The sequence below is a fragment of the Miscanthus floridulus genome, chromosome 1 (genome assembly GCF_019320115.1).
Source record: "Miscanthus floridulus cultivar M001 chromosome 1, ASM1932011v1, whole genome shotgun sequence".
Lineage (NCBI taxonomy): Eukaryota > Viridiplantae > Streptophyta > Magnoliopsida > Poales > Poaceae > Miscanthus > Miscanthus floridulus.
In genome coordinates this window covers 168,292,961-168,315,314 of record NC_089580.1, presented here as the reverse complement: position 1 = coordinate 168,315,314, position 22,354 = coordinate 168,292,961, and the positions used below count along the sequence as shown (strand labels likewise).

General features: G+C 46.5%; 4 protein-coding genes across 8 annotated transcripts; all 4 read right to left on the bottom strand.

Annotated features, from left to right (window-relative positions):
- Positions 1-876: 876 nt before the first annotated feature.
- Positions 877-2,837, bottom strand: LOC136501457 (photosynthetic NDH subunit of lumenal location 1, chloroplastic-like). Of its 2 annotated transcripts, none has more exons than XM_066496988.1 (8): positions 2,680-2,837; positions 2,487-2,583; positions 2,321-2,404; positions 2,124-2,197; positions 1,901-2,023; positions 1,710-1,781; positions 1,390-1,486; positions 877-1,308 (listed from the first exon to the last, which is right to left on the bottom strand). In XM_066496988.1, exons 1-8 carry the CDS (start codon positions 2,719-2,721, stop codon positions 1,199-1,201), a joined length of 699 nt encoding a protein of 232 aa, XP_066353085.1. In that variant the 5' UTR covers positions 2,722-2,837; the 3' UTR covers positions 877-1,198. The 2 variants fall into 2 exon arrangements, with proteins under 2 accessions (XP_066353085.1, XP_066353088.1); XM_066496991.1 differs by having other exon boundaries at positions 2,490-2,583.
- Positions 2,838-3,142: 305 nt separating this feature from the next.
- On the bottom strand, positions 3,143-4,960 carry LOC136501447 (E3 ubiquitin-protein ligase CSU1-like). Its single transcript, XM_066496981.1, has 2 exons — positions 4,571-4,960; positions 3,143-3,969 (listed from the first exon to the last, which is right to left on the bottom strand). The coding sequence occupies exons 1-2, from the start codon at positions 4,807-4,809 to the stop codon at positions 3,291-3,293; spliced, it is 918 nt and encodes a 305-aa protein (XP_066353078.1). The 5' UTR covers positions 4,810-4,960; the 3' UTR covers positions 3,143-3,290.
- A 2,684-nt stretch (positions 4,961-7,644) lies between these two features.
- Positions 7,645-11,218, bottom strand: LOC136501430 (kinesin-like protein KIN-5B). Of its 4 annotated transcripts, none has more exons than XR_010770272.1 (10): positions 10,953-11,218; positions 10,640-10,678; positions 10,479-10,541; positions 10,142-10,372; positions 9,934-10,062; positions 9,747-9,848; positions 9,544-9,654; positions 9,319-9,467; positions 8,285-8,458; positions 7,645-7,782 (listed from the first exon to the last, which is right to left on the bottom strand). XR_010770272.1 is itself a non-coding variant. In XM_066496965.1 (9 exons), exons 6-9 carry the CDS (start codon positions 9,799-9,801, stop codon positions 9,021-9,023), a joined length of 366 nt encoding a protein of 121 aa, XP_066353062.1. In that variant the 5' UTR covers positions 9,802-9,848; positions 9,934-10,062; positions 10,142-10,372; positions 10,479-10,541; positions 10,640-10,678; positions 10,953-11,218; the 3' UTR covers positions 8,625-9,020. The 4 variants fall into 4 exon arrangements, 1 of the variants encoding a protein (XP_066353062.1); XR_010770274.1 differs by having other exon boundaries at positions 10,142-10,368; XR_010770273.1 differs by lacking the exons at positions 7,645-7,782; positions 8,285-8,458 and adding an exon at positions 8,625-9,060.
- Positions 11,219-12,011: 793 nt separating this feature from the next.
- Positions 12,012-14,834, bottom strand: LOC136501422 (protein HEAT INTOLERANT 4-like). Its single transcript, XM_066496952.1, has 8 exons — positions 14,592-14,834; positions 13,938-13,976; positions 13,769-13,822; positions 13,611-13,674; positions 13,250-13,308; positions 12,379-12,521; positions 12,235-12,294; positions 12,012-12,084 (listed from the first exon to the last, which is right to left on the bottom strand). The coding sequence occupies exons 1-8, from the start codon at positions 14,790-14,792 to the stop codon at positions 12,012-12,014; spliced, it is 693 nt and encodes a 230-aa protein (XP_066353049.1). The 5' UTR covers positions 14,793-14,834.
- Positions 14,835-22,354: the final 7,520 nt, after the last annotated feature.

The window sequence follows — 22,354 nt, the reverse complement described above, 5'->3', positions numbered from 1 at the left end:
CAGTGGATTAACCGATTAAGTAATGTCATCACGATTTTAAAGTCACGGACACACTTGGGAACCTCGACAAAAGACACGACTTTGGTTTACTCTAACACAAGTGCTATACGCGACAGTTGGTACGCTATTTTATTTTGCTTTCTTCCAACATTCCGAGCCACTAAACTCAGTAGATGCCGGCTATCACAGAGTGCATCGACGACGATGATTACCTGACCAGCTTTTGCTGTCCTTTTGTCTCGGCAAACAGCCCAGCTCAACTAAACAGTTGACTTACGCAGAAAAGTGGGTTAACAAGATTTGCTAGAAAAGCCAATACCAAAAAATCAACCGAAGCTAAAAAACAAAAGTCAGAAAAGCAGTTTTTCAGCCAAGAAAAAACCAACGAGGTTTGGGCCAAACAAGCGCTTCTCCGGTCTCCACCGAGCAGGGAGAGATTCCAGGACCATGGCGCGGGCAGGCCGCCTCGACGGTCGACGCCAGGCAGCCTGATTCCTTCCAAGCACGCGGACACTTGTGCTTCCTCCAGCGGCGATGGGTGCCGCACCATGGAGTACTTGACAGTTAAACCCACCGCCGCGGCACCCGACTGAGCAATGAAGGCACCGTCAACATTAATTGTGACGCCATCACATCACCCGTCAAACTTGTGCTTGAAACAGTCTAGTGATAAATGCCTTGTTTCTATTTTTCGTTAGCTTCATTTCGAAACTTTCTAAGCCGCACGAGTGTTGTACTTGTACCGACAGCTGGATGCTGTTCACGGAGCGTGTAATTTTGGGAGCCACGAACCGACAGCAATGCAACCAGCACAAGGCATTTCATCTTTCGCTAACATGGTACGCACATCAGCACCATTGACAATAGGCACGGGTATCACACCAAGGGTATAGACATTTCTCTTCACCAAGCATTCTGCATACATATATCATGGCTCATGTGGCCGTGCATTACATCACAGTTAAAGGCACCCTCAAGAATATAAACTAGTTGCTAGATCTAAGATAACTTTTCCAATAGTGCTAACTTTAGCACATTGCTCATAGCATGTGTATCCTCACACGACACTCTCACGTAATCTTGGAATGTGTATGAGCTTAGCTCTTCATCAAGAGCTAGCTTTTATTAAAGTATGAAATAATATGCTTTGAGCTAGCTCATAAATCATCATCGGAGCTGCCCTAATAGAAGCAAGCGATCACGCTGTCAGATCCGAGATCTTGAAAGAATCCGCGACGACTTTGAGCCTGTTCCGCAGTCTGCTCCACCGGCGTTCGTTCGCGGTCACGATCAGCGTGTAGTATCGACCTGGAGGGAAAAAAAACTTTTTTTTTCAACGGGAAACACATGAGCCGACCTAAGACGTTTTGCGGTTCATAGGCATCCTACCGTTTCCAATGGCGACCGTTGCAAACGCAGAAACACCGTAGCCCGGAGCCTCCAGATCGTACTCAAACGTCCAGTAGTTCTTGCCGTCAACAGTACGCTGCAAAAAAAGTAGGGTCAACCGCTTATTTCAGTAGCAGTTTTTACTCGTAAACTGTATCTCAAACGAGCACTGAGCTGCGTTGCAATAGAACAGTGAGTATAGCACATAAATTCATTGGTTATAAGAGTTTCTGCTCAGGCAGTTAGGTAGCACATAAATTTGGCAACTCCGTGGCCAGGCAAGAAATGTTGATTGAATAAGCAATGAACAGACGGCAGACCTCTTGCATGTCATAGACCGACGGTATTTGATTCGGGGCAGCATAAACGTTGTTTACCAGATTGAAGATGGCCTGGTATATAATGTGAAAAATATTCATCAGATCAGCAAAGGCGAATCTCTGAACTTTCAAAGCTATGTTTATCTTCTGTGACTAATCAAAGTAAAGGGTACATAGGCCAAAGAAAACACCTCATCCATTGGTCCTAGGTTGCGGATATCTGTTTTCTCAGTAGGAATAAATCCCACACGAACACACTGAAGGGCAAAATTTTTATCTTTGAATGCTGAGTCATGACCCAAGAAATCGAAATCCTATCCAGGGACAAAGAAACAAAGGCACGATGAAAATTACCCTTCAGAAAGAAGGTCATTGGGATTTGAGTCATTATTCAAGAATCACATGGCAACCTACCCTCCATTCAGATGGATAAAGATATGAGTATCCATCTTTTGCATCCACATAAGATTTATAATTCTTCGGTACTTCTGAAATCAAGGAACAGCTCCAATTAATGTCAAATATATAAAAAAAGGCAGAAAGGCTACTTGAGAACTGTCTGATCCTCATAAGTGATAAACACGATGTCAGGCCATCCAAAATGGTCATACCTTCAGCAAATGCAGAGCTTGTCTTCAGTAGGCCAGTGGCTAACGCTCCAGCACCAAACAAAGCTAATCGCCTTTTCGTGACCTCTATATAAGTGGAGAGATGTTATAATAAAACAAAATTCTGCCGACCATCAGATGTATGAGAAACAACAAAAGGAGCAATTACTACTGTCATTCAAAGATCCTTCTTTCGAGCTTGCCGCCACAACTGAGGGAGGATTCCCATTCAGTTTGGCAGTCACCGCACAATTTGGCACAACCAACTGAAAATCAGCACCCGGGTTCAAGCTGTTACTCCTCAGAACTGCAGGGAAATAAGTAAATTCCAGAAAACAGTGAGAAGGGGCTTGAGCACATACTTGTTTGGATACGGAGCAAATCAGATTCTGCAGGCTTGCCATTTCACCTTCAGTAGTTCAGGTTGGCACTGAGCTCGAGGAAGAGTTCTGTGAAGCTTGTAGCCCAGCATCAGTTATCCTGTCCACAGCTGCTGGACACGCCCACTTTTCCAGTATCGAGTGTGTGGGTGGAAGCCAAGGCAGCCAAGTCAGCATCTTCATTATCCTCATTTCAGCACTTTTGGTTGTCTTGTATTGACCACTGGCTGACAAAAGTGGGCTATCCCAACAGGCAACAGCCCTTCTGATGGATAGGTGGTTCCGATGATGACATGTTCCTGCTCGTTTTTCTGGGGTAATAATATTTAACATAATATTAAGATATATGCCAACAACAAGAGCAAGCGGATCATAGTCAGACATCATAATACATCAGCTGCAGCTTAACAAATTTGCCACAATAAAAAGAAGCAAAGCCTGCAAGATGCATGCATATCAGATAGATTGTTAAAGACTGAAGAGGAACTGTTCTGAATAGAGTGATTTCGATGCCATAAAACAAAATTTCCAGGTTACATAATTTCATGACACCATGATAAACAATATACAACAGCGGCTACAATTATTCAAGGCTAGTAAGCTTTTGGTGCAGGCTTCACTAGTCCTAACCCAGAACCACTACCCAAATGCTTGAAATCCCTTGCCTCCAAGCGTTCATCATGTGCAGCAAACCCAGTTCCTCCTTTCTCCAATGGAACCAGATTCCTCTCCTTGAATGGTTTACTGCACTCTAAGCAAGCTTTATCCTTTACTAGAAACTTGTCAGAGCACTTCTTGCAGAAGACGTGGCCACAGGTGCTGACCGCCACAAGGGACATGGTATTTGTGAGAGTGGACTTGCAACTAGGGCACATGTAGCTCTTTTCCACTGCCTTCTTGCTCTTCTGATCAGCATTTTCCTCCGTGAATGAGATAGGGAAGAGCGATTTCAACTTGAGCTTCTCCTGCCCCTCAGGGCAGACAGTGTCGGTGGAGGGTGCATCTACCTTGACTGTAGCTTCAGGAGTAGCTGAAGGGAGCCAAAATGCCTTCATGTTGCGGAGGGCTTCCTCTTCAAAAGAAGTGACCTTCACACTGTTTGCTCCATGAAACCCATTCTTGTCTTGGGAACCACTGCGATCATGGTACTGGGGAACAGCCCCATGATTCTGCTGATCAAAAGCATCCAACTCCTTAGCCTTCTGCAGAATTAGTTTCTCCTCCTCCTCTTCCTTCTCTTGCTTTTTCTGGGCCTCGTGAGCTGCTAGCTTGCTGGAACAACAAGAGTACACACTCAGTATTCTGTTCAGTAGACACGATTACAAAGCAGGTAGTTTAAGGCCAACTACAGAATTTTTGAAGCCCATCATGAACAACAGGAATTTTAGGTAAGGAAACTACAAGAGGGGAATTAGTCTAATGACCAGTGGCCTATGAACACGACTGCTCGCAAAATGAACTTTAGCAAACATATACTTGCAGGTACAATGAGAAATTGCTAGGGTCAAATGTTGGATGCTGAGACTACACTACATACAAGAGCTCAAATCAAGACACGGTATGGATCCATGAAAGATAATTTTATCCCAAGTACAGGTGTGACCTTGGCAAAACTAAATCTAACTCCAGGTCAGATAATGTTGGCCTAAAATTCATGGGCGTGCTTAGCTTAATATCCGCACAAAAATCATCAGCCACCTGAGTCTAACAGCACTGATATTAGCCTGACAATTCTTCCAGCAGATATCCTGCAACCTTCTCTCATCCCTACCACCGCGCACCCTCATACCCCATTGGCCCAACCAACTACTACCTAAAGCAATTAAGCAATCAATAATCCAAAGAAGTAGACCGTGGAGTGTTGCTAACCTACCGCTTGATGTCCTTCTTCTGGGCGAGGAGGCACTCGAGGATGCACTCTTTACAGAAGGTGTGGCCCTTGGGGCAGCAGAGCGGGTCGATGAGCGGCTTGAGGCAGAGGCAGCAGGCGTCGAAGGGCTTGATGGAGTCCTTTCCCAGACGCTCCCGCTGCGTGCCGTATCCGAGCTTCCGCTTCTCCTCGTACGTGAAGAAGGCGAGGTCGTTGTTGTTCTTCGAGTGCCGCTGCGGCATCTTCGCTCGTGCCAAGAATCGGCTTGGTGCGGGAGGATGCGGGGAGATCGGCTGGCGGAGGAAGGCTTTCGCTCGCTTGGAACCCTAGATTTGTTGGACGCGGGGTAAGAGAAAGGGGCGAGGGAGGAAGCTGATGCTGGTGAGGAGAGGAACCCCCTGTGTCTAGGTCGGGCTCGGGGGATTACGTCCGTGCACACAAGTGGGCTGGGCCGAGCGGGATTGACCATGGGCCGAAAATGTTTTCAGAGTATTTCCTTGGACAAATAGCAGTAGTATACAGGTTTGTAAAAAATGCTGGATGTTTAGATACAGTAAACCACTATATTTTTAAAACCATGATTTTATCAAAAATTTAATCTTTTTGAAGTTTCAAAAACAGGCTTGCTGCAGTTTGTTTCCCGCGTCGTTTCGTGCGCCCACGCGGGCCCGCGCCGCCTCAAAGGTCACCAACATCGAGAAGAGGGGGCGTCCGGACAGACGTGCCTACAGTCCATTTCTCGAGCCGTTCTGCGCGCCCACGCTGGGCCCGCGCCGCCCCGAACGTCACCAGCATCGAGAAGAGGGGGGTGGGCAGCGGGATGCCCAGCTGGCGCCGGGAGGAGGAGACACCGAGACGAGGCTGCAGAAAGCGAGGAGAGAGATGCAACACTCGATCTAATTTGGCAACATCTAGATGCAACACTTGCACCATACGTCCAAAGCCAGATGAAACACTTGAAGCATGTATCTAAAACACTTGCAAAAACACATGAAATACACTTGAAAACCATTGTAAAACATACGCAACATCCAGATAAAACACTTGCAACATATTTGTGAAACATATGCAACATCCAAATAAACACACTTGCAACATACGTTTGGAAAACAGATGAAACATTTGAAATAGATGCTTGCAACATACGTGTACAACCATTGCAACATATGCAACATCTCGATCTAATGTTGCAACATCCACATAAAATACTTGCAATATACCTCTAAAACACTTGAAACATAAGCTTGCAACATGTTAGGCACGACACTCTAGTGGACGGCGACCACCATGTCTACGCGAGCCTCGAGGCGGTCGCGGAATACGGCACGGCCACGACACCCTTGCCGTCTCTAGCCGCAGGAGGAGGTGATGAGGACGACGATAGTGCCGGTGTCGGCGATGAGGTAGCGGATGTGCAGGAGAGGGACCTTGTACTGGTACCCGAAGCGGAAGCCATCCGATGATATGAGCTAACACCACGGGCTTGGGGAGCTTGGAGAGCGGTCGCATGGTAGCAGACGCCGCAGTCACAACGGTGATGGGCGGGCGGAGCAGGACGAAGGTCGTGACAGCGGCGAGGCTACGATGAGGAGCAGCAAGAGGCGAGGGCGAATGAGGGCTGGGGTGCGGCCACGGAGGCGGAGAGGAGACCGGTGGTGGGTCGTGGCGAGTCGGATGCCAGGGGTCCGAACCTCGAGTGAGTGGGGCGGAGACGCCATCGGCGGACGACGCTTCGCTGCTGGTCTCGGTGAGAGCAGGAGTGGACTGTCTGAGCATTATTTCAAAAACTCCAGGAATGTCTTTTTTCTGTATAAACCATGGTTTCACGTCTTTTTAGTTTATATATAAAACAAGGTTTTCGATAACTACTTCAATCCAAACGAACATCCCGTCCTAACTTCAGTTTGCAGTCTGTTCAGGATGCCAGAAAAAAGGAGGTTGGTCCCTGAGACCCTCCTGGACAGGTGAAAAGGTTTAACCTGATTATCGTTTAAACTTTATAAAGGCGGTAGCGAAAAGAAACTAGACGCCATTCAAATCCACAACACATGACCGAACTTATGAGTTTTACCGTGCAAGTACTAATAACCTCTTGAGCTTCCCTCAAAAAACAAAAAAAAACTCTTAATGTTTTTTTTTAAAAAAAACTCTTGAGCAAACCTGATCCTCCGAGCAACTAACAGGGCACCGGCACCGACCTAGGCAGTATGGCCATGGCCGCACGACGTGGAGCAGCTTGAATTGCTGATTTACTTTTCCCACTGCAAGGCCTTCTGCCCACCTAAAAGTCTGTTTGGTTGAGCTGTGGCTGTAGAAAAAAAAAAAAACTGTCGTAGTTATGGGCTGTGAAAAAGCTGTCGTGGGATGTCAAAGCCGTTGGGCTAAAGCAACTGTGGACAAGCTACTGCAAGCTATAAGCTGTGTAAAAAGTCTATAATACCCCTGTCTGCATTAGACACCGTTTATATGCAAATTGGTTATAAAATACTATGTTATTCATTGATTCAAAATAGCAATTTTTGAAAAGGGAAATCAATGTTTGTAAGTTTTGCATAGAAATGAAGCTCTGAACTTGGACCTGCATCCCAATTGTGTATCAAATTTACCAAACTTTGAAGCTCTAGATCTTCCAAACCATTGAGAATTCGATCTCTGACGGAGCTGGAGCTTCTCCCCTGGCAGGAGTCTGCAGTGGCCGAAACCGGAACGACATCTTGCGGCGACTCCACGACGTCCACCAGGAACATGTCAGGATCGAAGAGATCCTGCCTCGAGGAAGCGAAGCCAATTAGAGACGGCAGAATAGCGTAGGCGTCCAGAGACGAATCGATGCTCCTGTTGCCAAAGCCGCTGGACGACGCAACGCAGTAGCCAGTTCCTGCACGGGCACGCTGCCCCTGCATCATCGTACCGCCGAGAGGCCTGAACTCTGGAGCAAGAGCCTGGTTGTGCTTGTAGCCGGTGGCAGCGAACGCATCAGGCCGTGCAACTCTGGAGCACGACGTTCCCAGAAGCGCCATCATCCGGGCGTTTCTTGCCTGGAGGTACGCGAGCAGCATCCTCGCTCGGTTCCTGGCCTCGTCCCTTTCTTGCATCCTCCTTCGCGCCAGTGAGGCCAGATTCCAGATTGCATCATCAGCCTCCGCAGACAGGGCTAGGGTTTTTTGCCGCTCCAGTCTGGCCCAGCCAAGTTCTTCCTCCAAAACTCTGCGCTCCTGCCAACAGAACGAGCAAGGACAAAGCTATTTAGTAGATTAAAAACCCTGCTAATGGCATTGCTATGTTTAATTGCAGTAATGTTAGTAGCATGAATATTTTGTTAGACTCATGTGGTCATGTGCAAGATATACTTTTGCAAATATCAAATTCGTACGTTTCTTAGAACCCTAAATCCATTAGGAATTTCGACAATATGGTAACATACCACAGAAAAAGCTTGCAGTTAGAGTTGGCCAAAGATACATCCATTGATCTAACTAGATAAATTGTACAACACTACAAAAAGATACACAATGCCTCTACGAAGAGCAGACATCTAGAAATAATCATCATATCCGAAATATTGTTGCCAACTGCCAAGCAATGTACAATATATCTAGGTTGCATCTCTAACAGTTCATAACACGATTTTGAAGAACAGAGTGCACAGAAAAGCAGTTTTTATTTCTCAAGAGAAATAGAGGAAAAATGCTGGAACAAGTGAAGAGAGAAACAGACCTTTGCATCGCTGATCGATGAAACGTTATCTTCCCTCACGATACCCTGCTCCTCTTTTTTCCTGCATCTTATCCTTTCCCACACCCTTCTCTTTCCTAAGATGATTTATGAGCCGTTCTGCATATATCATTCTCTTCCCTGTGCTTTCCTCAAGTGATCATCGGCCAAGATAGCCTGAACCAACGGAAGGGCTCAGATATGCAACATTTTGCGTTAGAAAATGGAAAGCACGTTACAGAAGGAACAAGTGGATTCTCGAGATACATACCATGTTAGCAAACTTGTAATACTTATTATGGTTTTGAACTTACCATGTACACATTCAGGAATGGGAAAGAAATTCAACATTGCATGCTACTTTCCTCACAGGATTGATCAGAAATGGAAGGCATAACAGTGAGAATATCACGTTGATTTTACATAATACAAATTGAAATCGAATCTTTTTGGCCTTCTTATCTAACCCTAATCAGAATCTTTGCATGCAGCATCCTAACATCTGAGCATACTAAAAATTAAGGTGGTGACAGATCGGCAAGCTATCTTGCCATCTTTACAACATTTGAGCATCCCAGAATTTGCCACATCCTTCACTCAAGGTAGTGATTGACAGGCGTCAGAGGACTTCTTGGAGTGTGTGTCCTTTGATCCGAGTATTGCTTCCCCTTGAACTTTGCTACCAGATCTGGCACAGAAGCTCTTAGTTTGTCAATTGATCCCAAGCTGTTTGCACTGGTCAGTAGTTCCCATGGATGGTTTCAAACCCGACTATTAGCCTGATGAGTAGCTAGGTCAATGGATATAACAAATAATCAAATGATAGTGACACAAAGGTGGTTTACATTGAACAATATTCAGTTCATCTCTTAAGCACAGACATAAAGCTGATATAATTCTGTTGCAATGAGGAAATAGTCACTTTACAGCCAGACGGCATTAGTACAGTGTTGTTTAGCTAAAATTTGTTGTATTATCTTATATATCCTTACACTTTGCCTTTTCATTTCTAGTCTAAACAGATGCACGGAGCTTACCATGTAATCCTTCTCAAGACAGTTAATCGTAAGGTTTCTTATAGATTCTGCGCCTTCACTGTGTTTTTCATTCAGCAATTCCAGATAACTCGAGAAAGTGGAGTTAGTTTCTATCATCTTGCTAGTTTCATGATTTAGTAAAAGGGAATCTGGAAATGAGCAAAGAAAACATAAGGAAAATGCATTCTTTTGGAAAATAAATTGATCATAAAGTTAAATACTTACTCTTTGAAGCAGTCAACACATCAGATGTAATGGCATGAAAACTCTGCATCATTCTGTGAAGAAAGCAGAAGCCTTTCCTGGAACATATTTTCATTTTTGTTTGTCCTTTCCCTGCATACAAGAAACGGATAAGACATCTTGGAAGCCCTGCTCAGAGTATCCACACCACAATGATAACTTTACTAAACATGATTACAACTTACTCGATAAAATCATTAGCCTCCATGATTGACCTCTTACCAAGATCAAGAAAGCCATTACATCAGATAATGAGCATTCCTGTAGTATCTGTTGATGTACCTAGCCTGCAGAAAACAATAGGTACAAAGTTAAATTAAATCTATTCAGTTATGCTTTAACTGAGGAATGCTTAACAGCAGCACTGCATACCTTTACATTGTTTACATCAGGCGTGTCTGGGGTTTTCACAGGATAAAATTTGTAAAATTTGATATTCTCGAATGCCTCTTTCATCTTAGGATCCATATCATCAATAGCTTTCTTCCTGGCTTCTTTAGCCTACATAAGTTTGTAGAAACATTGAATACTAATGCAAATATCTCTTGTGAATAAATAAATAGTTCCCATGATTGTGAACCTGTTTCAGCTCTCTTCCTTTCTCTAACCTTCTCCTTCAGGAACTCCTATATCAAATAAATAAAAAAGGGCAGACCCAGTGCCGGAGGCTCCCACATGAGTGGGGTCTGGGGAAGGGATAAACCGAGACAAGCCTTTCCCCCCGAGAAATCTGCGGAGAGGCTGCTTCGAACCCACGACCTAGTGACTCAGTGAGACAGCTCTCACCACTGCACCAGGCCTACCCTTCTTCCTATATCAAATAAATGTGGCAGCAAAACTGTAAGCTTAAAACACAATTGTAACCAAATCCCTAAGATTAGCTTAGCCACAGATCAAGCACAAAATAAATGCAGTACCTTGAATTTTTCTATCTCACCCTCTGGCAGGCTACCTTCTTGAACTTTCTGATCTGCAAAATCCTGCATTGCAAGACAATAATTGAAGCGACCAACACAGATGCACTTTCATGGGTAGCAACTCGCATATTGAGCAGAACAAAACACATTTCAACACAAACCTCGTAATCGTCCATTTCCCAGTCAAACTCATCAACTATCTGCAGTAAGCAGCACCAAAGTAAACACAATGATACATGACAACAATCTACACCTATATAAAATCAAAACTCATGCATAAATTAGGAGGCATCAAGTACAATAATGTCGGAAGGACCAACTAATAAAATTGTTAAAGTGGAAACCACAGTGAGGCGGTGACCAGATTTATTGTAACTTCACACAATAGAGGGAAACTTCAAACAGCTCAAACCTTCCATTTCAGTTTGCACCGATTAGGTAATACTCCTCACTGAAACAAATAAGGAATCTTACCGGGGGTTCGAGAGGATATAAGAAATTGATAATGGTGTCATCCTCGTCTTCAAGAGGTTGCAGTGGCATATAGTCCGCAGAGATGATAGACAAGATTCATACACAGATGACGAGATTACTCAGAAAAAGAACATAAAACCATATAATGCCATACATGGGTTTCATCTCCATTAAAGTGGCTAAGTTTTTACATTGGCTCGCCGCGCCTAACACAACCCTCCTCCTTTACCAGGGCTTGGGACCTGCTATGCTGGGACACCAAAGGCGCCCCACCATAGGCGGAGTTAGATAATGCATACAAATTTAAACGAAATGACTTGCTTATGGTTAATTAGTATAATAGTTCAAGGATGTGTGAACATGCGAGAACACAGGTAGGTCTTATAAGGGTTCAGTGGGAATGTTAGGTTATTTTAAATGATTGCCTGTGCTGTTTTAGAAGGTGTTGACCTCATCCACCTAGACAGTTCCTAAGCATGATGGTCCCACCTAGCTTATGATTTCTGCCTAGGTTTAGGTGGTCATTGCACGCTATGTGACACCTCAACGCTTCCCTAGGAACTTTTATAACAAAACATGCTTGGACATTTTACAACATGACTACAAAACGAGCACGGCACTCATATTACAAAAGTTAATTTCAAGCCATAAATAGCACAACAATCAGCCAACTAAGTAGAGGCTAAAGAGCTTAGAAGACACTATGTTTCTTCGTGGCCATGTTATTCAACTGCCATTACAATGAATTAACTAACATAAAGTTGCATTGCAGCCATTTAACTAAGATGTACTCCCTCCATCCCAAAAAGAGTGTCGTTTTTTACTTTCAGATATCTTGTTTGATCATCCGTCTTATTCAAATTTTTTGTATAAATATCATATATTTTGTTGTGACTTATTTTATCATTAGAGATACTTTAATAATGATTTTTTTATTTTATAATTTACACAAAATTTTTGAATAAGATGAACGGTCAAACACGATGTCTGAAAGTAAAAAACGACACTCTTTTTGGGACGGAGGGAGCAGTTGCAGCATAATGAATATTATGCACAAACTCAATTAAGCTTACAAGGCATGCAGTAGTCAAACTTCTTGACTCTCTCAATTTTGAGATGCTTCAGTGCAGACCTACAAAAGGTGTAAACCAGAGGTTTTGTTACTTGAACCAGTGGTAACAACAGCAGTGCTTAAAAAAAGGTAATATAACACAACAACGGATGAGCACAAATATAAATCCTAAAGCATGAAATTCTAGAACCATAAATTCGTATTACTAACCTTCGCTGCGTGCATCCGAGAGTGAATATTTTTGTTTTCAAACTGTCAATCCTGCTAAGCCTACAGACAAAGCAAAGCCGAAGTTAGAAAAATGAGTTGCAATGACTTAGGAGAAGAAACAATAAGCAGCCAATATAGTTCAACATGATAATACAAAAGTACTGGTCCTCAAGGGGAACATAAGGCACCCATGCCATCTTCATCGCCTTCATTGGTACTATTTCCTCATTTTCCCTTTGGACGGAGTTTATGCCAATTTTGTCTGATGGAGGGAAAGGGCAGTCTACCTGCAAAATAAAAGAGTTCAAGTGTTAAATGAGACCCACACCACCCAAAGATAGATAGGAAAATATTTGACCCATAAACAAATTGTTTGATCGAGCCACCATAAACTACAAATATAAAAAGCAACACTTTTCACTGCATGCACCAATATAGTTAAAGAACAAAAATGATTTTAAGGTACTAAACCTGCCTACCAAAATATAGTTCCATTTGGTAATATCAATGGACAAGGTAGATTAAGTCTCTTGCCTTTTTTTTAACATCCAAAATGTTTGTCGCAATTTTTAATCTTAAAGACTGATATATTTTCAATGTTGTGCAGTTGATAGTACTAAACAAAAATTGGAAACAACACCCACCCACCAAAGATGGTATGAATTGTTTGCTAATGCAAAAGTACAAACAGAATTGCTTAATGGTTTAGCTGGCATAGCTATGACCTAGATGAGTAGATTTTCATGTCCAGCAGTTATGTGGTTTGCTTCTATGGCTAGCGGCTAGCTGGTATCCCCAGCAAGTGTACGGAGAACCTTACTTGCTTTCAATAAAAGCAGAGTTATCCTGTGAGAGAGAAAGATCTAGATGTTCATCATATGATGGTGTGGAACTACAGTCTACAGGGGCCGTTTTCAATAGGCGTGTTTCTAATAACATGTTTTGGAACTCAAAATCGTGGAATAAATATACACACAGGATAGCTGTCCAGGCAAGAGGGTAGACAAGAACTTACAGCAACTACGATTGGAATAAGCACTATCTTTGATTCGCCATTAACATCCAATAGTTGGGCTGCATGACAACAGGAGCCAATTAGTCTTGTATGGAACAATATTCAGCAGGCTCGTAAAACTAGTAAGCAAATGAAACAGATGGCCTGTACTAAAATCTACTTTATAAATTCAGCACATAAATAGTGTTGCACAGATAGAATTGTCAAATTTACTAAACTAATAGCTCTTCAAGAATAAATGGAGATTAAAATCAGCCCAGATAGCACTGGCGTGAAATATTACAAAGATTAACAAACATACATCAAGGACTAGTGGCAGCAAATTAATTTTAGAAACTAGCTGAAAATGAAGTGCACTTACGCTCAGTGCTTCCAAACATATAAACTGTTTTCCCATGAAGCTCTCCCCCTTCTTCTAAGCCTTTCTGTTCACCAACAACCACCACATATATCATCATGAAAGGGGAACTAAGCACTCAAAAAGCAAATGGATTAAAAGATTAACTTTGATCGCCATACCTCTAAATTTTCGAAGCTCCAGTTGAACTCCTTTATCTTATCAATGTTTTCCCACTGCAGATGATATGGCAAATCATATAAGTTGTTAAGGGAAAGATGTGAGCTATGTCCAAATGTGGATCACTAACATACACACTACTACAAACAAAAGAAGGCGATGGGAGCAAACCTCAGTACCAATGGGGAAAGCAGATAACCATAGATCCTCCTGAACATAGCAACAAAACATTAGTCAAAATGCACATAGAGTAAATAACAATGTCAACATAGGGAGCAGTCAAACAAAATCTAAATTGTTATTGTAATTTCCAAAAATAAACCTGTTCGAGCCAACATGCAAGAAAATGCTTCTAAAGCCATCGTGTTCTAATTTTACCTTAAAAATCTTTTTAGTGGTAATCAAACATGGTTCTCAAGCCTCATATATCAGCCACAACCAATGGACAGAAGAAAATGTTGACCTATCAAACTGCACACTTGCATCGCAAAGAACACAGATTTGAAAAGTTCCGTGCTTCCGCCAATAACCAATTCCAAACAACACAGTAGTGCATTTCGATTTCCTACTCAGATGAGGAGAATCCAATAGTAAAACCCAAGTATAATCCTACATAACCAAGGAATGCCACATTTGAGCAATACCGGCAGCAGAATGGAGCCATCATCCCCAATTTTTTCGACCAACCAAAGCAGTGCAAATCTTGCCGCTAGAGCAACAATCGAAAGTGAAGCCGCCCGCGAGCTAATCAGATCAGGACCAAACGACTACTCGGGGATACCAAAAACCTAACCCGAGCCAGGCCATCCTAGAAAACCAACTCACCAGATTTCTTTTCTCTGGGAAGTACTCCGTCTCGGGCTTGGGCTTGAGCAGCGCCTTGACGCGCTTCCCCCGCCCCCGAGTTGCCGGCTCCGTCGCCGCCGCCTCCCGCTTGCTCGAAGCACCGGCGGCGGCCTCCGGCTCGACCGAATCAGTGGCGGCCGCCTGGGGCGCCGTACGCTTCTTAACCCTTGGGCGCGCCATCACTCACGGTTGCTAGGGTTAGGGTTGCGGCTCGCGTTTGGATTGAACGTTGTGAGAGAGGTGCGTCGATAGATTGAGCGTTGAAGGGGAGAAGGAAGGAGGGGGGAGGGGGGAGGGGGGAGGCGTCGCAGGCGCGGGCGCGGGCGGTGAATCGTGCCTTTGGCCTTTGGATGTGCGTTCGGCGGGCTGCAGTAGCCGTTGAGTCGAACACGCCGCTCAGTTTTGGGCCGTCCGATGACAGTTCGAACGGCGTTTTCTTCCAACGACAAATCCGCATAAGCATAACATAAGCTATTTAACGAAAGGGTCATTGACTGCAATATGCGTCGTCTCACAGCAAGATTTAAATTAAATGCGGACTTAGCGCCTGGACGTCTGGGCGTCTGCGCCACCTCTGTCACGTACGCCGGCGAAAAAACGTCGTGCCCGCCACTCTTTCTCCCTAACCCCCCTCCTCTCTCTCCGCAAGTCCGGATGTCAACGCCTCCTTCGTCACGCGCGCCCACGCAAAACGCCAAGTCGGCAGCTTCTCTCGCCTGACCCCTTCCTCTCTCTCCACTCAGGTCGGACCCTGGAGCTAGATGAGGACGAGCACGTCACGTCCGTAGGCTCTTAGCACACCCTATCCGTCGGGCCCCGGCTCAAGCGCCCATGACTCTCTCTGAAACATGAAACACTTGAATGCAACATACGTCTAAAGCAGATGAAACATATGTACGTACCTCTGAAACATATTTGTGAAACATATACAACATCCAGATAAAACGCTTGCAACTTGCAACATGACAAAACTTACTGTAACATAAGACTGAAATAGCTAAAACATTTCGAACATATGTGTGAAACATATGCAACTCCAGATCAAAATGCTTGCAACATATGTCTGAAAACAGATAAAACATTTTGAACAAAAGCTTGCAACATGGCTCTGAAACACTTGCATATGCAACATGCCTATCTACTTTTGCAACGTCCTTATGAACCACTTACACATACTTTTGAAAGGTCTGAAACACTTGAAATAGGCATTTGCATCATAAGGTGGAGAGAGGTCGGGGTCGGTCGATTTCGACCGTTAGGGTGGGAGCCAGCGGCGAGCGGCGACGCGCAAGCACCACCAGCACCATCCGCGCTCGTGGGTGCCCTTAGCTCAGTCAGGGACAACATGAGGCGCCCCAGCACGTGCGCCCAGCCGCCATCGGAAGGGGCGGCAGGGATGGGCTATGGCGGCGAGGCATCCCGACAGCGCTGGGTTGGGGAAGAGGCCAAGGAGGCACTGCGCGAACTGAGGGAGGAGGGGGCGTGGTCGGCTTAGGTGGAGGAAGAAGGCAGCGGTGGCGGCGCGGGGCTCTGCTCTTACCAGCGGACACGAGAAGAGACCGAGAGATAGGGAGGGTGAGATAGAGTGGGGAGATTTTGTTCTTAAGAGTGGCGGGCTAGGCAGAGTGGGAAGCCACATCCAAACTGACGTGGGTGGGCGGACAGACGCCCGTGTCGAAATATTCCGCAAAAACTAGTGACTATAATGGATGCACAGCATGGAGAAGACATTAACGTTAACATTTCTCATGGAAAGCATAGGTGCAGTCGTAGATCAAACAATGATAAATAGAACTCAAAACCACTCTAGATTACACAAAATAGGAAGATAGATTATACTGCATAAATATTGTTTAGGTTATGCCTATGATCAAGTCACATGAATGAAACCAGTTTTACTTTAGCTATGTTCTGTAACACCATTGGGTCGCATGGTAGTGAGCCACACTACAACTTGCCGGCATTGCAGCTGCGCAGTCACTCAAAAGTCAGAACAAATCGCACTTGTAATTACTGATCTCAAGCTACCCCAATGTCGGGGATGTTGAATCAATCTATCAATATTTAGAGCCTGGTACAGATGAACACATCTTGTTCAGCTGCATTTCATAAAACATGAACAGTAGAAGAATGATGTCCTGTTAGCATTCACCGGGATATACCTCACGGGCATATCATTGAATACGTTCCAGGTTGACATCGATAAAGAAAGAATGACTTTATTTGCACGGAGATATACGGAGGACAGTATTGCGTTCAAAAAATAGACACAGGACAGTAGTTAGTTTTAGCATTGTGGGGAGGGAGGAGAAGAATATTAATTCTCGAGGTGGAAAAGAATATACGGCTATGATGATCCACAAGCAGCATCACGTTCCTCAGGAGACGCAAGGAAGTGATTCAGAAAGCAGTATACAAAAAATACATTGTGCTCATAGATTCTCAAGAGACACAAGGAAGTGATCAAGAAAGCAGTAACAAATCAATGCCATTTGTCAATTGTTTCTGTACTTGAATGAGTGGTTGAGCATAATCTGTGTTAGAGTATAACAATCTGGTATCGAAGATGCCAGGTTCCGATGAGCCGCTGCCGGATCCCATCGCCAAGGTGCTGGTCGACCTCGCCCCACTGCAAGATCCCATGGCCAAGGTGTTGGCCGACCTCGCCCACCAGGTGGCGTCTCTCTCGGCGCGTCTAGATGTCGTGGAAGCCCGACAACGGGCGACCACCACTACTGCCACCATGCCGCCGGTCTTCCCCTACGGTTGACCGGACTATGGGATGACAGTCGTCTCCATAACCGGCGTCCAGCATATCCAAGATGATGGCGAGAAGTTGCAGCAGATCGAGCAACCGACGGACATCGCGACAGAGCCGGCGGGGGAGATGCTTACCCACCAGGTGTCGGTGGCGGTGCGGCTGCAGGCTGCTGCGCGTGGCCTCCTAGCGTGTCGGCGGGTGCGGGAGATGCGCGATCTGCAGCTGCTTCAGCCCTACACCCCTTCGTAGCTCCTCCAGGTTGTGCTTCGCCGCGCAGAGGACCTTGATCTCGTCCGCTGCGTCGAGGATCTTGGGCATGCGGTTTCCCCCATGAGCGGCGGGCATGCTATTTTCCCTGCGGGCGGCAAACTCAAAGTCTACGGTGGCGGCGGTTTGGGAGGCGCACCCCTCTTCGTTGTTCTCCATCGAAAGCCCTCTGCTCTTCTCTACGCGATACAAGCCAGCATCCATCCAGCGGGAAGAAGACATGGGGTCACTGGTAGGAGCGCACCACGTAGCGCTGCCACATTCTGCCACCGGCCGCCTTGAGGGCGCCTTCGCTGGTCACTGTTGCGACCACTTCCAGGTGGTCATACACATGCACCCCTTTTGTCCAGATGGTGTCCATGGGATCTAGGTGGCTCTACACGTGCAAGTCCAGCGTTCGGATGGTATCCACCTTTTGTCCAGGAGTCAATAAAGAGTCTTAGTCTATTTCAGGTTGAGAATAATAAAATAAGCCGAGATGTAAAAGGCTTGTTTTTAGGTGTTAGGTTTGTGTTGAGTCGATTCATCATTATAAGTTGGTTAGGTTGCGGCTCGAGGACGAACTGCATGTCCAGGTGGGGTGTAGTGTCAGAGTACGTCAGGGGCCTACTAGGCCTAGGCTAGTTCTAGGGTTAATTAGAGATAAGGATCGCTTACTTAGGGGGTCAAGTAAGCCTTGCTTGGAAGTCAAGTAAACCTCTCTATATAAGTTGAGGAGATGTATCAATCTAATCAAGCAAGAATTAAGAAGGAAATCCCTTCCCTCTTGCTCGGCCATGGGCAAAGGCCCCGCGGCCAGCCCTCTCTTGCCCTCGCAGCCTAGCCCATGAACAGTACACCCCGCAAGTACTGTAGCACTAAGCCGTCGCCGCTCCCCTCAACTCTCTACACTCAATCCCAACAGCCGCATAACATCCAAAGCAATCTGTTACTTAGTCTGATGTTTCTTATTGTCAGTCTAATTGTAATTATATTAGTGTCAGTGCGAAATGTGGCCAACAAGTAAATATTTATAGTTTTATCGTGCGTTGTGATCGGATGTGGCCTAGCACTCAATGACACATGATTTATACTGGTTCAAGCAATAGGTCCTACGTCCAGTTGAGGTCGGTCGGTGACTTTATTCCTGAGCCTAGGTGCTCGAAGTTTGTTGTAGGGCTACAAATGAGTAAGGAATGAGAATGGGGTGTTAGAGGCCTGGTCGGACTCTAAATCGACTGGAAGAGAGTGACGAATGCTCAAACGTACGCTAAGTATTGGAGCGTATGCTCTGTGTGTCTGAGCTTATCAGCTGTTGAGAGCATATAAACTATGTAGCTGTCGAGCTCTAGAGCTGTTGTGCTGTTGTCCTCGAGTCTTCGATCCTTCTGGTAGGAGAGAGCGCATCCCCTTTTATAGTTGAAGGGGGTAGCCTTACAAGTCAGAGAGAAAAAGAGAGTGCATATGAGCGTTGCCTAGTCTTGTTGCCCACGCCATCGGGTATGGGATGGTCGCCATCGCCACCTTACTGTTCATGCTCTGTTGTATCTGGCAGGCTGCACAGTGTTCGCCTGGTACAGCAAACGACGGCGCCCATAATGTTGTTTATGCTCATACGTGTCTGGCAGGCTCTACCATGTTCGCCTGGTATGGCAAACGACGACGTCCACAATACTGTTTATGCTCTAACGTGTCTGGCAGGTTCTACCGTGTTTGCCCGACATGCCCCGATGACACCATCTTGTAGGTGCGCAGGACATGGCAGGGTATGGTCCTTGGTATTACGGTTGACTTAAGCGCCTTATCTGTTCCGCCTGCTCCCCGAGCCCACACCGAGCGGGCGTCCCTAGTCGGTCGTTCCCAGTCGGCCCCGACCGTGTTGGTCAGGAAAGAGCAGCGAGCAGAGGTCCTGGTGTATTCTCGGTTGGAGAAAAGGGGCTAGAGTCGGACTATGGTCCCATCACGGCCAGGCCTCCCGGTCACACCTCCGATCAGATCTCCTGGCCAGAGGTGTCGGTCAGGGACCAGATCGTGGTCTTGGCATGTCATTGTGTATCTGGGCCAGCCCAAGCATGTGCTGTCGCTGCGCCGCCTGCTGGACCGAGTTTTGTAGGGAAGCGGATCCATTGGGGACCTTAGGTTTATGAACCCAACAGGAGCCCCCGAGCTCCTTTGGGGCTTCTATGAAGCCATGAAGGGGCTGTTCGCACATGCTTTGCGTGATATTGTAAAAGCCAGGGGCTTGTGTTTTTAGCTTAATAAAAGCTTGTATTTCCTTTGCAATTCCTGTGCCCATTGTGCCATGGAGGTGGGCTGTTATTGGAACTTCAGTGTTTTCCTCCTTGGTTTGTTGTACCGTGTAGGGTAACTGAGTAGGATTTAGACACCCAACCTCCATGTGGAGGACTGGCAAAGGCCATGGAGGTGCACCATGCAGACATAGGCGCCCAGCCCCTGAGGAGGAGACTCGTTGGTAATCTGTTTTTGGCTAGATGCGCGCGAGCGTACCTGGTGGGTGTAGCCCCTGAGCCTGCAGTCGACTAGGGAGTCGGTCAGAGGCTGAGCACCTTGGTACGCTCTTTTAGGGCTACTGACTCTTTTGTCTCTTCCAATCGGGGTGTTCGCCCATGTCCATTCCGACCGCAACCTGTGCGGTCGGTCAAGTTCCTGAGTTAGGATGTGGCGGCTTGAGCCCCTAAGCCACTAGGGGCCAGTTGGGGTCAGTTGCATGATTTCCTGCATCACCCTGTCCATGGTTTCTACAACTAGAGGGGTTGAGCTGACGCCACTTGCCTCAATGGCTCGAGCGGCGGGCTTTGGTGAGCTCGCTAATGGGCATGTCCGAGTGGAATCCGGGTCCATCGTTCATGACGGGGTCAGCATAGCCCTTATGTGGCACTCCACTTCTCCTTAACCCACCTCCCAGTAGATGCCTAAGTTGTTCTGGAGAGCGACTCAGGTGGCCCGATGGCCTCCCCTCGATGGAGATTCTATGGGAACGACTCGAGGTTAGGATCGAATGACAAGGTTGAGATGACCCTGTCCGCTCTTGAGCGAGTTGGGCGAGGGCCGTTGGGGCTCATCTGTGTTTTCTCCCCTGGCTCTATTTGACGCGAGGTGGCCTCGAGCCCTTCGCGAGCTAGCCTTCGAACCCCGGTCGGTTGCCACTCATATCAAATGAGACGACTATCGCTTCGTGACATGACACGAAGCGTTTCGATACAATGATTTATATGCAATGATTTGGATGTATAAATGCATGCATGAGAATGAATGCTTATGTACTGGAAAAGTAAAACAGGGGTTGGTAAAGTTACCTCGATGGCTCGAGTGATGGGTTCAGGGAGCTCCTATCGGATATGTCCGAGTGGAATCTGGGCCCGTCATTTGTGACAGAGTCGGTATAACCCACAAGGGGCATCCCACTGCTCCTTACCTATCTCTCGACAGCCGCTCGAGCCATCTGATCAACTCGGGTGACCCATTGGCCTCTCCTCGATGGAGATTCCATCGGTGGGCCCCTCCAAACCCTGTTTGGAAAGGCAAAGGGTCGTTTACGTGCGATTGTGCCTCGTTTCCCATGCTCAGATTGTGGTAGTGGTGGGCCCCACCCAGGCGATGTCCCATTAGCCAGGGCCACATCCCACCGCATGCCTTTTTGCATTAAATAGGGGGAAGGGAGAGGGTTTTCCTTTCATTCTTTCGCCTTTCTTGAATCACTGTCGTTCCTCCTTCCTTCTTTTTGCCAAGCCTATTCATGTGCCATGGCGGTTTCTAAGAAAGAGTAGGGTAGAGCGAGGGAGAGGAAAAACTCACAGATTCGTTCGTAAATCTAAGGTGTGATGTTGAACTGGAGGCCTTCCAATGTGGATGAGGTTGTGCTGGTCGACTTCACCATGAAGGGGCTGCTTCCATCGAAGGAGGTGGCGCACTAGAGGGCTCCCACGCTGGGGGAGGTTGTTCCATAACCCCAGGCTAACAAGGTCGTCTCCTTCCTTGCCTTCCACAAGCACGGGCTTGGGTACCCTACGCACTGGTTCCTATGTGGGCTCCTCAACGAGTGGGGCCTAGAGTTGCAGCACCTCAACCTGACTGGGGTGTTGCACATCACTAGCTTTGTAACTGTCTACGAGGCCTTTCTTGGGATAGAGCCGTATGTGGATCTATTTCGGCGAGTCTTCATCGGGTGAGCCCTGTCTAAGGGGAAACCACCCAGATCCGCACCGGTTGGGAGGTTTGCCCTACAGAAGAGGCTAAAGCAATCGGCCCCCTACCCCGTGTACTCCCCCAGTGACTCCATCGGGGGATGGCATGGTGAGTGGTTCTATATTAGGAACCTGGTGGAGGCGCTGTTCCTGACATTTACTAGGGGAAGGCCGGAGAAGAGGGAAAGTTGGACGTGGGGTCCTTCCCGTCAACAAAAAAGTTGGGGATTATTGAGCCGGAGCTTTGGAAGCTCGTGCGGAATGGCCTTGACGGGTTGCAGGTCTTCCACACCTTTTTTTGTTGTTTGGTTGCCCCGCTGGGGGAAGGACGCGACCGATGTGGGAATACTCTAGCTCGATGGATCCCGACCGCGCATCACCGAAGGAGTTGTCGAAAGATGAAGTCCAGAGTTATCTTGGTCGAGCACTGCAATGGGGGGATGAAGACTCCCTCGAAGGGATGCCTGGACCCCTTCATGCCGCAAAGCTATCCAATTTGGTATGCTTTTTTCCCATGACCTTTTCCTTCT

Excerpts from the sequence above, each read along its gene's own strand:
- LOC136501447 (XM_066496981.1), bottom strand. The coding sequence starts at position 4,809 with ATGCCGCAGCGGCACTCGAAGAACAACAACGACCTCGCCTTCTTCACG. Across the intron at positions 3,970-4,570 it reads CAGAAGAAGGACATCAAGCG|CAAGCTAGCAGCTCACGAGG; the intron begins GTAGGTTAGCAA and ends TTGTTGTTCCAG.
- LOC136501430 (XM_066496965.1), bottom strand. The coding sequence starts at position 9,801 with ATGGCTTTCTTGATCTTGGTAAGAGGTCAATCATGGAGGCTAATGATT. Across the intron at positions 9,468-9,543 it reads TGTGTTGACTGCTTCAAAGA|ATTCCCTTTTACTAAATCAT; the intron begins GTAAGTATTTAA and ends GCTCATTTCCAG. Across the intron at positions 9,072-9,318 it reads GTCTTGAGAAGGATTACATG|CTACTCATCAGGCTAATAGT; the intron begins GTAAGCTCCGTG and ends CCATTGACCTAG.
- LOC136501422 (XM_066496952.1), bottom strand. The coding sequence starts at position 14,792 with ATGGCGCGCCCAAGGGTTAAGAAGCGTACGGCGCCCCAGGCGGCCGCC. Across the intron at positions 13,823-13,937 it reads CTTTCCCCATTGGTACTGAG|TGGGAAAACATTGATAAGAT; the intron begins GTTTGCTCCCAT and ends TATCATCTGCAG. Across the intron at positions 13,675-13,768 it reads GGAGCTTCGAAAATTTAGAG|AAAGGCTTAGAAGAAGGGGG; the intron begins GTATGGCGATCA and ends GTTGGTGAACAG.
- LOC136501457 (XM_066496988.1), bottom strand. The coding sequence starts at position 2,721 with ATGGCAAGCCTGCAGAATCTGATTTGCTCCGTATCCAAACAA. Across the intron at positions 2,198-2,320 it reads AAGCTCTGCATTTGCTGAAG|AAGTACCGAAGAATTATAAA; the intron begins GTATGACCATTT and ends CCTTGATTTCAG. Across the intron at positions 1,782-1,900 it reads ACCTAGGACCAATGGATGAG|GCCATCTTCAATCTGGTAAA; the intron begins GTGTTTTCTTTG and ends ATTATATACCAG.